General features: G+C 36.1%; 1 protein-coding gene across 1 annotated transcript; it reads left to right on the plus strand.

Annotated features, from left to right (window-relative positions):
- The first annotated feature begins 6,772 nt into the window (after positions 1–6,772).
- Positions 6,773–13,113, plus strand: LOC130921010 (triple functional domain protein-like). The gene is made up of 10 exons (XM_057844604.1): positions 6,773–7,076; positions 8,782–8,978; positions 9,075–9,224; positions 9,311–9,416; positions 10,291–10,406; positions 10,489–10,611; positions 10,688–10,849; positions 11,502–11,562; positions 12,736–12,813; positions 12,902–13,113. Exons 1-10 carry the CDS (start codon positions 6,962–6,964, stop codon positions 12,955–12,957), a joined length of 1,164 nt encoding a protein of 387 aa, XP_057700587.1. The 5' UTR covers positions 6,773–6,961; the 3' UTR covers positions 12,958–13,113.
- The last annotated feature ends 1,517 nt before the right edge of the window (positions 13,114–14,630 follow it).

Consider the following 14,630-nt stretch of genomic DNA (forward strand, 5'->3'; position numbering starts at 1 on the left):
TTCCGTTTCCTGACTATTTTTCTTCACTTCCTTTCTTGGCCCGAGATGAGTTCTTACAAAATGCGCTACTGCCTTCCAGTGGCCAGTTTTATTGCTTTAAAATGGGTTTTGAGCATTGTGCATTGCAGTTTAGGTGCATCAGAACCTAATAAGATATAAGTACCATACATTCAGAAAAATAAGTACAAATGACTTGTATTATGCAGAGTGAAATGGAATGTTTTAAAGATCGCGCAAACATTGACTTTTTTAAATATAAGGAAATGAATAAGTAGCCTAACATTAATGAATAAATATATGTCCAAAGTGCACATTGACAGCAAAGATGTTCTGAACCTCCCCATCAGAGCAGATATAACTAAATATGATAAATTAGGCTCGTCAACTCTTTCGTTGATGTTAAAGATTTGATCCATTTCATGTTGCATTGCCCTTTTTTTGTCGCATAAATTCAACATTTTTTTTTTTTTTTTTTTTTTTTTGCAGTTCCAGAAAACATGCACATTTGAACCAATCAGAGCTAACTATATCTGCTGATCACATGTCAGTATGTCAGCCAATTGAACTGATAAATGAGTCCAGGCATTTTGCTTTGCTGCTTGCATTCGCACATTGACGTGACTCATCATCGTCAGACTCGGATAACTGCAGCAGCTGGGGAAACCCCATGCCATCCGTGGAATAAAATAAATAATAAACATTGGTGGAAACGGATTATGCTACACAAGCACTTTATTATGCTTGTTGTTAACACTTGTGTATGTAAATCTGATGTTGGTAGAATGTTTTCTTCTTGGAAATGCATGTGTGGTTGCTTAGCATTTTTTGTTTTGTTTTACATAGCGTTTTGATAGTTGCCGTCATATTTTCGGAATCAAAGCACCGTGTACCGGAAGAGCATTCCGGCCCTGAATCTTATACCGGAACTGTGTTCCTGACCGTTCTGGTTCTTTCACCCCTGCATATTCTGTATGTGTGTATAAACTGTATAGAGACAGAAAAGTGCCACTGGATGGTTGTCTGAGGCAATGAACACCTTTAGAGTTCATTTTATCTCCCCCTTGCAAATAGGCTTGTCCAGTGGGACAAAACAGTTGTTGCTTGTCGAACAGTGGACCACCCATGACAGCCTTTTTACATCTTCCAAAAGCTGCAGTTTGCCTACACTGCTGGCCAAAAGTATTGGCACCCCTGTAATTCTGTCAGGTAATGCTCATTTTCTCCCAGAAAATGATAGAAATTACAAATGTTTTGGTAGTAATACCTTCATTTATTTTGCTTGCAATGAAAAAACACATAAGAGAATGGAAGAAAAAAAAATCATTATCATTTTAAACTCTAAAAATACAAAAGTATTTTGAAAAATCGTGATGTTTCTCTAATTTATGTAATCAACAGTACCTGTTACTTAGCACATAACAGGTGGTGGAAATAACTAAATCACACTTGTAGCCAGTCAAAATGGATTAAAAATGACTCAACCTCTGTCCTGTGTCCTTGTGTGTACCACATTGGTCTTCTTTCTTTTCTCCATGCTCAAAGAACTGTCTGAGGACTTGAGAAGCAAAATTGTGAGGAAGCATGGGCAATCTCAAGGCTACATCCATCTCCAAAGACCTGAATTTTCATCAATAAGTGTAAAGCCCATGGCACTGCGGCCAGTGACGTGCGGTCAGGGGAGGCAGGTGAGGCAGAGCCTCACCTGTCATCATGACAAAAAAATAATTATAGCATCAAATTTATATTAATGTTTGTCCATTGCTCTTTATGTATGACTCATTTCAAACATTTTTTATAGTCAAAATCGCTGAATTTGCCAATTTCCTGTTCAAATAAAGAAATGAAACGAGAGGTGCGGCAGCAACGAGTAAAGCCTCACCTCTGATTGCGCAATCCATAACAAACTGGGTTGATACATGGAATTGGAGCGTGCTGGTTGCCGTACATCTGCATGTCGCCATTATAATGTTTCCAGATACGTTTATTTTACCTGATTTTCCTCACTCTGGCTAATGTCTTTAACCCTTAAAGTTTAATGTTTGTTAGCGACATATTTAGTTTTGCTGATGGGAAATAAAACCGCAGTGAAAAGACACAGGCTGCGGCAGATAGTACTCTGCCGCACTGCAAGGGGGCGTACGTGAAACTGGACTTTCCGTTAAAAGTGGACGCGGTTAACACAACGCCGGAGCTAAAAGGTTTGCTTCAGACTACGGGACAGAGGATAACTCGTGCTTTTCAAACGGACTGGTACACCCGAAAAGACTGGCTATGTGGCTGTCCTTCGAAAAATCGCCTTTGCTGCTTTCCCTGCCTTTTCTTCTCAACTTGTGCCAATGTCTGGACTAACACGAGATATTGTGACATTAAAAAACTACCACGAAGCCTCAGCAAACATGAGAGCTCGACCACTCACATTCAAAGCCTGTTTGCTTTAAAAACGTTTGGAAGCTCAAGGATTGATTTGGCTTTGACGAACAGCGGAAGCTCAACGGTAGCATCCTCAAAGCTAATGTAAAGAAAAGAGTTTGAAAGACCTCATTAATGCAACCTGCATCCTAGCTAAACAGGAGTTAACATTTCGTGGTAACGATGAGCGTGTAGCTCTTCTAAAAGTGGCATATATGTAGAACGATTACATGGTTTTGCTGAGAAAGATGAAAGGTTAGCTAGACATTTGGACACATCCACTGTGTTTTCTGGCTTGTCAAACAGAACACAGAACGATCTAATTGAAGCAATCCTCTCTATTGAGGCGGAGAGATTTTTTTAAAGTAAAGGAAAATAAGGAGGACTTTTACTAAAAGGGCGTAGGTTTGCATAGGGACGGTAGGGACATAACACTACCAACTTTTCAGCATGCTAAAATTCTCCCCACCAACTTTTAAACAACCTTACCTTTTTTGCATGATATAATGTTCAGTTATATAGAGAATTTAGATCTTTCAATAGTTCCATATGTTGTAAGGATAGAATTGACCCTACCATTATTAAGTGAATTATTTTCACTTAATAATGTTTATGTTTGCTAATAAAAACCAGACATTTATTCAGGAAGTTTTCAAAGTGTTTCTTTAGTATTTTTTGAAAACAAAGGTTTGAATTGAACAGTGTATCATCTAAACCAATGCACGTAAAAGTTATTATCAGTAGATAAGGATTTATTTTGCATTGATCATTTTGCCTATTAATTAATTAGGTTCATATACATTAGAAATGTAGCCCTTTGCCCCCTTCATCCAATCTGTTTGGTCTAATTAATGTCCCGTCCCCAGCAAAAAGTGTACCTACATGCATGTTATGCTGTTATATCGTCCCTACGAATGTTGAGACAAAACCTATGCCCTTCCAAAGTAACGCCGGTTTTTGTGGTGAAGGACAGGCGCAAGACCACAAACAGTTTTCATTTCAATCTTATTAAAAAAAAAAAAAAAAAAAAAAAAAAAAAAAAAAAGAGCTTAGACCAAGAAAAATACAATAGAATATTTAAAAACTAAATTTGGGCCTTAAATAAAATATTATTTGTTTTTCTTTTCACACTTTTTGTTTAGCAATCTGTAATAAATTGATTGAAGTTTCAGAATTAAAAGTTTTAAAAACAACTGAATATTTCACTAAAGGTCAGAATTGAATTCTGTGGTTTTGTACACCACTCTTTACTCTCATTTATGTTGCATGAATTATAGAATGGCGACGGCCAACACATTGAGGGTGTAGAGCAAATGCATGTTATTTTCTTACTTTTACGTATCGATAATATGTACCGTGTGTGCGTGTTTTGTGAAGAATGCTGATGAGATATGAAATAACCAGTAGCCAATTGAATAATCTACCCTTTTTGGTTTATATATTTGGAAATCTGACACTAAAGGAGTCAGTGCCTCACCAACCATGAACCTCACCGCACGTCACTGACTGCGGCTCACCTCACTAGATGTGGACGGAAAAGGAAAAATTGATTTCAACGAAAGATTGTGCGGAGGGTGGATGAAGAACCTCGACTAACATCCAAGCAAGTTCAAGCTGTCCTGCAGTGTCAACCCGTACTATTTGTCGGCATCTGAATGAAAAGGGACTCTATGGTAGGATACCCAGGAAGACCCCACTTCTGACCCAGAGACATAAAAAGCTAGGCTGGAGTTTGCCAAGACTTACCTGAGAAAGCCAAAGACGTTTTGGAAGAATGTTCTCTGGTCAGATGAGACAAGAGTAGAGCTTTTTGGGAAAAGGCATCAACATAGAGTTTACAGGAAAAAAACGAGGCCTTCAAAGAAAGGAACACGGTCCCCACTCAAACATGGCGGAGGTTCTCTGATGTTTTTGTGTTGCTTTGCTGCCTCTGGCACTGGACTGCTTGACTGTGTGCATGGCATTATGCATACCACTGTCCTAAAAAACCTAAAAGTTTGGAATACCTACAACTTGCACCATTTGATTTCAGTTAAGTTTAAAGTCTTCATTGGGTCAAATCAGAGGTTTTATCATTCAAAACATAAAATTACAAATTCAAATAAGTGTGGCCAATGTATATTTTGATTTGGGAATTTTATTTGTATCATCATCTTCATCAAAAGCATTATAAGAAAAACCTGAAGTGCCCCCACAAACACATGTATTTAAATTCCGTTTTAAACAAGGACAAACACTTTCCGTGCAAAGAACATTGACATTTTATTTTGTGAAATACATAGATTTATCCAACTTTATACAAGAAATCATTTTTTAAAAAGTGTACACAAACAACAAAGATTACCTACAGTATATACACTACTGTTCAAAAATTTAGGGTCGCTTTGACCCCAAACTTTTGAACTGGATTGCACATAATGAAAAAACCCATATGATACACTACGGTTCAAAGGTTTGGGGTCAAAGCGACCCCAAATCTTTGAACGGTAGTGTACATATATTAAAACTTGGCTTTTTGAAATAGTCCGAAGCTGTTTTCTTTGGTTTCTTTTTAAGAGTATATTGTCAAGGTGTGCAAGTTGTGCTCATGAAAAATCTACCAGGTTCACCTAAGAGGTCAGAGCTCGATAACTGTATGGGGCACTCATTGAAAGCATTGGCTGCCATGCATTGACGACGCGAGACGTCCAATCCATTTTGACAGTTAAAATGAATTGGACATTTGTAACAATATTTTGTTCGTAATATTGTTGTTTATTGTTTTTCTCTGTACATTAAAAAAATTAATGAAAATATTTGAAAGAAAAAAAAAAAGAATTGGACTTCAATTGTTGGTAATGCCGGAGGATAAATATTATGATTTTTATTTTTTCAAGCAACTTTAGAGTGTTATTGAAGCAATAACCAGAGTGTATTTCTATTTTTATCATTTTAATGTTATCAGTTTTAGTTCTACTGACATGTTTTTTCATTTCTAATTTCATTTTTTTCTGAAATGTATAAAAAAAAGATAGATATTAAGATTCATAACAAATATATGACCCAAAATGTGATGTCCACGTATGTGAATGCGAGATTTCCGTGTAAATTGTTGTTGTTGGTGGTGGTTTATTTATTACGAAAAAACACGCATTGACTTTCTTGGAATGTACCACATTAGCATAGCATAGAGGGGTATCCCATACCACGCATCACTGATTAAACTACTCAATCATCTTTAACGTTAAAAAAATAATTGCGGATGTTAATTACTGTGCAAATGATTGAACATAAAACACGATAAATATCTCCCTTCACATTTAGCGTAGAGCACGAGCAGTTTATTGATGATGATGAAGTTGAATGCCCTTGTTTGGCAGTGAATGAGTTAAAGTGCCTGTGACACGAAAAAGCATGTTTATTTCATAATAAACGCAGTATTTTATACTCCTGAATGAAATGGACGACTTGGATGTGTGAAGAAGCGATTGATATATTTATTAAATTTTTTAAATCCCGCGCTACGGACTTCCGCCTTCGGTCTTGCATTGAGGAAGAGGGCGCTGTGACGTGTACGGGAGAAGTTAACGTTAAAAAAATAATTGCAGATGTTAACTACTGTGCAAATGAGTGAACATAAAACACGATAAATAGCTCCCTTCGCATTTAGTGTAGCGCACCAACAGTTTAATGACGATGATAATTTTAATAATTACCTGCATGCAAAATACTGTATACATTTCAGCAGTTAACAGCTGAACTTTAGCAAAACGCTACAGCATATCCCAAACGTTGTTTTCGACCCGACAAAAGGCAATTATGCATACAATTAGTCAATTGTTAGGCACAATTAGGTTAAAAACAATAACAAAGATTTTAGAAAACGGGCTGCAACTAATATTTTGCACCAAACAATGTCACAAATGAAACGTTAATTAATTAAAAAGAATTTAAGAATTTAAGTATTTTTTTAACTTCGTAATGCCTTTTTCCACAATAGCCCTTTTATTTCATAATGTCATTTTTCAGCACAATATTTTTGAGATAAAAAGCGTTTTTCACACAATGTCTTTTTCCACAATGGCCTTTATATTTCATAATGTCGTTTTCCAGCAAAATGAACGAGTGGTGTCAGTCAAATACATTATGAAAAAAATGAGTTTGTGAAAAACTGCTTCTTTTTATCTTGTAAAATCTCATTGTGTTGAAAAACAACATTATGAAATAAAACGGCTGTTGTGGAAAAAGGTATTATGAAATTAAAAAAAAAAAACATTGTGAAAAGTGAGTTGGGCTAATGATAAGTTGATAACTTTTGAATGATGTCCACTGTAGTGTGCCACCTGTCCTGAAAGAGTTAAGAAAAAAACGTTTTATGGTTGGTAATGATGAATAAATAAAAAGAAAAAATAAATTAAAGAAAGAAAAAAATTATTAGTTGAATTAAGTTATCGAGTGGGACGTCCAGAGGAGGTGGCGCCAAAACACGAAGACGTCACAGAGAGAGTAACTGGCCTTTGATGTCACGTGAGCATCTAAACAGCATCCAAACTAGCAGGTGGGAATCGGTCAGATGCTGCATTCGCGCGCACGCGACTCATCGGAAGGCACACGACTCATCTGGAGACATTTTTCTACCATGGAACACCTCACGTCTGAACTTACTGCATTCGTTGAATGGCTGGCAGGTATGTTTGATTAAACTTGTTTCATTTGCCATAACGTTTTGCTTCGTGCTAAATTGTTGTGAACATCACCGTGTAAATTAGCGTTTTGGTCATCGTTCGTTAACGGGGAATTTGGTACTTTTCTATAACTTAACGCTTTCCAGCTAACATTTAGCAAGCTTCTAACTCATTCAGATTTGCCAAATCAAAAATAACACTCGGAATATCGCGTCGTGTAAAATCGTTTGCACGCTTACTACATTTTAGAATTTAATATGACAATATACATGTTTTTTTCGTGTTTTTCTGCGCGCGAGTGATCATTAATCCTCGCTTTACAAACGATGCATGGCGGTTGTCTGCTTAAGTTCAAGTTTAAGAACATGAACGTTTTTCATGCCTGCTGTATAAATGAAATTTATAGTGAGGTATATATTGTGTTGTATGTTCGATGATTTGGACAGCACTTTACAGGTTAACATTTATATTAACGTTTATTTCTTCACAATAAAATACGATTCTTTGCGAACAGGCTGCCTCCTAATCAGGATATTTGTACTACAATCGTCCGTTGAAAAATGAGAAAGAAAACCCTGCGAAATCCTGAAAAGACCATGCCTATTTTATTAAAAGCGTTTTGTGGTTTTGCCTTTCACCACTTGGCACATGAATGAGTTTAGATGAAGATAACATTATTTTTATGTCAATAAATAATCGTCTGACTTGTGCAAATGTATGTTTTCCTGCACCCCACCTGATGGTACCTCAAAGTTTTACAATTGGGAATCAGCGGTTAATCAAACCACTCAATGTGTCCATCATTTGGAGAGGTGGGTAGAGTAGCCAAAAATTGTACTAAAGTAAGAGTAGTGCTACTTAAAAGTAATATTACTCAAGTAAAAGTAAAAGTAGTCATCCAAAAATGTACTCAAGTACAAGTAAAAAGTATTTGGTAAAAAATACTTAAGTAATGAGTGACAATGTGAGTATGGGCTTACATTTTTTGTTAGATTTTTTTTTTAAACACTGGTATTTTTTTCTGAGCACAAATGAACTGTTGTTATAAATTCGACGAAAGAAAAAAAAAAAAAAAAACACTAAAAAGCATTATAGGTCCAAAGAGCATGTGCGCCCTCTGGTGGAGAAAATAGTTCCTAGTTTGAATAGTGAGTATTTCTTTCAAAATGACTATTATGGAATTAAAAGGACCATATCACCGGGTTTCCGTGGTCAATCGGTGCTAAATAAAAACTAGGAGAGAGGTTGAAATCTGTGTTTTCGAGTCATGTTGAGGGCAGTGCTCTATGTCAAATACTTCATTTTTTACGGTGCTTTAAAGACTCCACACAATTGAAGAGGCTGGCGTCAACATAAAACGGCAATGTTGTGTCTGATTGGTATAATGGAGCCATATGATTATTGTTGCCACGTCTCATTGGTAAAAATTGGTAGGGCTACTCTTAGCGTCACTGGCAATAAATAAATAAATAAATCTAATATGTAGTGTAAATAGGAAAAATGTAACGACTCTTGTGTAGCCCAAAGTAGCGGAGTAAGAGTAGATTTTTTTTCTTCACAAATTTACTCAAGTAAAAGTATAGTTTAGTAAAACTACTCACCGAAGTACATTTTTCTCAAGTAAATGTAACGGAGTACATGTAATGGGTGACTACCCACCTCTGATCATCGGTTGCTCATCCATGTTTGTTTGTCTTATTGTCTGCAGAATACCCTGCGGAGCTTACTGCTGGATCATTAGAAGGCCGAGGCTCTGCAATAGGGAAGACCACTTCTAATGACAAGGACTTGGAAAGAGACAACACTGAGAGTACCACCAGTAACTGGCTGCAGCTGTTGCGCAAAACGGACGGCAAACGCCAAGTGGTCATCGCCTCTCTGGCTTTCCACAAGACCTGGGTACAGGTAGGTAGACGGTTTTGGAAGCCCCCCCCCCCCCCCCCCCAAATTGCTTGGTTCATTCAAACTATATTCACAATCATACTTATTTTCCACTTGCAGGTATGTCATCTGCTGGAAAGCCTGGAGGAGGAGTACAAGAGCATGGAGGACTGGTGCTGTGCAACAGGCAAACCTGACTCTTGCGGTCATATGGATCTTGTAACTTCCTTGATCAGTAAACACCTGAAACAGAAGGAATTCTTCCTCAAGGTTGAAATCACACCATTAAATATGTTAGCAGAGTTCATACAATGATAGATGTCTAATCTTCCGCAATTGTGTTTTCCCTTATTCAGGCCTGTACTTTAATCAAGGGCATTGCAGATATCTTCTACCAGTACGTAGAGAGGAACGGCGCAACAATGGGAAGGCTGGGTCACGACCAAGAAGAACATGTTACAGGTCATTTTGGAGGATAACATTTATATTATATTATTATATTATATTTATATATATAGCTTTAAAGAGCACTCAAAGTTGATGGGCGGGGCTGAAATACCTGATATTAATTGTCTGATTTCCTATAAGTCTTTATTAGGAGAAGTAACAAATCACAAATGTAAAGGACAAATATTGCTGTCATTTGCCAAAGTGAGTGGGATTTACAGAAGATAAAAATTATTTAACATATGTAGGAAAAAAAATCGTTTGTAGTTTTTCTCTCGACTATCACTGAAGAGTGTAGCACTTTCAGTGTTGCCAACTACCCAGTAAGGAAAGTAGCTATTGGCTGTCCTAAAAGTCATTTGAAGTCGCTAGATGGTGTCATCACCTAATTTGCATAATTCGCAATTTGCATTTAATTGTAATGGACGCTGTAGGGGAGAGGAATCAATAAGTGAGTTAAAAATCACCCAAAATATATGTAGTACTACAAAAGAACCCTAACATTTTTTTAACATTGCCAAATTAAATTGACCAGAAGTACAATACAGTATAAAAAGAAATAATGGTAACTTATCGCTAGATTTGTGGCTAGCTGCTTTTGACAACAACAACAAAAAATTCCAGATTTAGTGAAAAAAATCACCAAGTTGGCAACACTGATCACTTTAAAACTCACTTACACTTCAATAAATGACACCTTATTAAATGTTTTTCAATAGAGAAACATTAAAATAGCACAATGATCTCATACGTTAATGCTTAAACAGCTTGCCAAAGGCACTAGGGTATACATTATATGAGCTGAATTTTACAGTAATAATTTAAATGGAACATCTTCCATCTATATAATATTTTCCTAACAGGTTGGTGTTTTTTTTTCTTTTTGCAGGCATCTTGAATGATTTGACTGAGAGAGAGAATCGTGTCCTATGTTTATGGAATGTAAGAAAGCAGCAACTGGACCAGTGTCTGCAGTATTTGGCATTTGAACGCCGTGCCATACAGGTGACTGAGTTAGAAATCATTAGTCCCAAACAGCCAACATTGTGTGACTTGACCAAAATCATAACAAGTTTTTGTCTTTTAGGCCCAGGAAAGAATTCAGGATATGGGTGAGGTTTACCTGTCCACACACTACTCCGCCGGCTCAAGCATCCGCTTCAGGCAGGAGCTGCTGAAAGAGAAGGAAAACCTTAACATCATCAGCAAGGTAGGTTCCGCGTCACACCCTCATCTCAATGTTTGGATGCAAGCATTCAAAAATGATCTTATTGGCTCCTCCACAGCAAATGAAAGAGTGCGTTAAGCTGCTCATCCAACTGGCGGACGGATACTGTGCCAAAGGTCACAGCCATGCCGACAAGATGAAAAAATGTGCTTTGGCAGTTGACCGGTGCGACCGGGATTTGAAGAAGCGAATGGAAAAGCACCATTGCAGCTTGGAGAAAGTAAGTCTAATTTTGACAATGATACCAGCTATGAAGCTTTTTCAACAGTGTACAGGCTACACAAGGGGTTTCCAAACTATGATGTCTATCACTGTCAATGGCAGTGAAGGAGTTAAGGGCTACTAGCAAAAAAATATATATAGTTCAACAAATGTATTTATCGTAAGACTCTGAAAATTTGAATATCCTGAAAAGGTTGTTGTATTTCTGTAATTCAACGTCAAAGGTGAATTTGACATTAAATGAATGCATAAAATGCAAATTATTGTATTTCTGGCTCAATACATTTTTTTCTTCCATGTTAAATTTCCAAAATTAAACAACTTTCACTTGATATTATTATTTTGACAGGTGCTACTGTATATTTACACGACTGAAACAAACTTTATTTAATCTGCTAACTCCATCCAGATTTGATGCTGATGAGTGCAACAGAGTATAGGCTGAATTCAAGCTTCTTGTGCTTGCGATATTCGATGATATTTTCATAATGTGCTGCGGGTCAATGAAAACTGGACAGTTGGCCCACGGGCCATAGTTTGGACACCGCTAATATAAGAAAAAGTGACTTGACTGACTGAACGGAAAAATCATACAGCATATTACAAACTCAAAACAATAAATTCCTCTCTGTTTCTCGGTCTGTTTCTAGTTGACTGGCGCTAAGTACTCGGCTGCCCATTACCCAAGGGAGAAGAAGCATGAAGATAAAGGTGAGTTAAATAAGGTCTCCTTATGGTGTATTTTTACAACTGTACAACGGAACCTCTGAAATGAAATGTTCCAAAGTGATACTATGGAAGCCAGTTGAAGCACTTATTTGATATCTTCGATATGGAGCGTAAGGGTCTATGTACTAGCACGCTCTTTGCCCTAACTAATAGGACATTTAGTGTCTTAGTAGTACCATGATGAACGTGCTTTTTAATTGTTTTTTTCTCCGACTACGCGATGATATTTTTGCACACAAATAGGACAACTACAATATATACTAACGTCGAGGATTTTTGGGCCAATTTTAATACCAATATGACTACATCACAAATAAAACTCTTTTATTGTTATTTAAAAACTAAATTTGCATTATTTGACACTTGCATATTCGGCTGTTGGTTGTTGGTCTATTCCTTGGGCAGGTTTCGTTAATAAGTACTGTTTGTCTAAAGTACAGTGCATATTTTTGTGGTTGTACGAGATGTTGTATTTCTTATACTCTATTAGATATTTGTTGATTATTTGGAACTTAACTTGCCTGTATAGTTAGCATAAGTAGCTAGTGCTAAGTTGTATGCTTTCAAAGTTTTACGATGGTCTAAATTGGGAAATGGTCAGAGATAGGAAAGCATATCAGGCATATAGAAAAATTTCAGTAAAAAAAATTGCGACTTACTGAATACGTGACTACAGTATATTCCGCACATTTTAGACAAGCAAAAATATACAAGTCGATGGGCATTTTGATGCTCCTATTTTTGGTTACTAATGTTTAACTTATTGGCTGCCATTTACAGCAATAGACATCCAATTTAGAGATTGGCAGTGAGCATTCAAATGGATTCGTTGTTTATTGCTGGATGAAAAAAAAGTTTCTCTTAATTAACGTATTTTACTAGTTGTTTTATGCGAGTTTGTTGATTTTTCTTTGCAATGACAACAATGATTAGGGTTACAGTTCAAGCTGGATGTCAAGGATGATCTATCAATATTAAAATGGAATTCAAACTTTTGGAAACAAAAAGAGAAAACAATGATTAAGGGTCTTGTACTCGCATCCTCAAAGATTTGGACGTTCCATTGTACCACACTTGTAACTAACACATTGTTAAATTATTTGCAGTTATTCCTTATTTCATTGTTTTTGACACAAAGTTGATATTTATTTACAGAGATTTACGGAGAATGCATGATGCCAAGATCGTGTCGCACACTCAAGCGCGGTCTCAAACTGGAGTTTCAAGGAACAGGTAGATTACACGATACCACTTATAAAATCTGTAGAAATAAACAAATAATGTCAGAACAAGCAGAGTTGACGGATGTTTTGTCTTCTAGGTCCCAGTTGGCAAAAGTGGCTCAACAAAAGCGTGTGGTGGCCAAACCATAATTAACAAGTGCAAGAATGGTCGTAAAATGAGGGCACAGAGAGAACAATGAAAAACACTTGGACCACAACGCCATGGTTTGGTGAAGAGATCCCCTCTCGGGAACCAACTGTAAAATGTAAAAAAAACCCAACTGTATAGCTGTATGGTACATGTCCAAAAAGTCACATTTTTTATTTATTTTTGTACTTTTGGGCTTTGTACTCTTGTATATATTTTTGTATATAGTTATGTTTTTTACTCAATAAATTGCCATTGGTATGTATAACAGAATATTTTATGTCTTGTTTGAAAACTTTAGTGTTATTGCTTATTGGGGGCCATAAAGAGTGTATTTCTGTGTTTGTTCATTTTAATTTTTATTAATTTTGTTTTTATTAAGATTTGATTAATTTGAAAAACTTAGGAAAAATAAAACAAATGCATTTTAGAGTGTTGTATGGGCCATAACAAAAGATTTATTTCTCATTTTGATTTAATATTGTCCTTAACGTTTTATAAATTAATATATTAATTTAAAATATATATTTAAAAAATATATATAAATAAATAGTATTATAATAATTGTGACTGTATAGGTATTTTTTAAATACCAAAATTAGTGACTGTTAATCAAGAATTTCATTGTACAACTGTATAATGACAATAAGGGCTATTCTATTCTACCGGTATTCTACCTTCAAAATTGAGGGAGGGGGCATTTTGCAAACAAAATAGTCAATAGTTGCATGCATGCTCACAGCATGTGTAAAGTTTATAATAAAGCAAACGCCCATGTACTACTTCACCTTTGGTTGCTGATTTTGTTTGGCTGCTCACAAAGCCGACCCATAAATCATAAATTCTCACTTAACCCTTTAATGCATAAATGATGACTTAAAAAAAAAAAAAAAAAAAATTAATTCTTGAACATGATCATCATTTTACTCATTGGCTGCCATTAATAATGCCAGATGTCTAATCCATTTGACTGGGATGGGCGAATGAACAAATGTTCATGATGAACACTGAAAGATGATGTGTGGTTTGTTACACATCACCACCAATTAAGTTCATTCCAGTGTGCGGCACTGCAGCAGATCACATCAGATACTTAATTTATCCGATATCTTGACAAACGTAAAGACTTATCAAAATGCGCCTAAGGTGTGAAAAATAGGAATTGTACTTATTTGCAGGAACTCAGAGAGCCATGTACTTCCTCGGGTGTATGGAGATTTGTGTCTTTATAAATCAATCAAAAATAAAGCTGCTGTAATAATAAAAAAAGCTTGACTTCATTAAAAAAAAAAAAAGTTTGAATGGAAAAATAAATTTGAAACTCAAAAAATAGATTTGAAAACTATCTTTGAATTTTTTTTTTTGATTGAAGTCAATTTTTTTTTTTTTGATTGAAACAACTTTTTTGATTGAAGTAACGTAGTTATGCTCGCGGGCCATCTACTCCCCGACAGGCGACAGCCGGCCTCCACAGCCATTATTCTTGCTTAATCATGGTTTTATGGCTTACGCCATTGGTGGAGTGACTTGTCGCTCAAACATGTCGGAAGTAGCTTTGAAGTTGGATCTTTGTGTCAAAATGATTCAATCAAAACTTTTTGCTCTCCAAAAAAGTGACACTTCAATAAAAATAATATATATTTAAGCCCCCCCCCCCCAAAAAAAACTTATATAAATAT

This window comes from Corythoichthys intestinalis, chromosome 8 (genome assembly GCF_030265065.1).
Source record: "Corythoichthys intestinalis isolate RoL2023-P3 chromosome 8, ASM3026506v1, whole genome shotgun sequence".
Lineage (NCBI taxonomy): Eukaryota > Metazoa > Chordata > Actinopteri > Syngnathiformes > Syngnathidae > Corythoichthys > Corythoichthys intestinalis.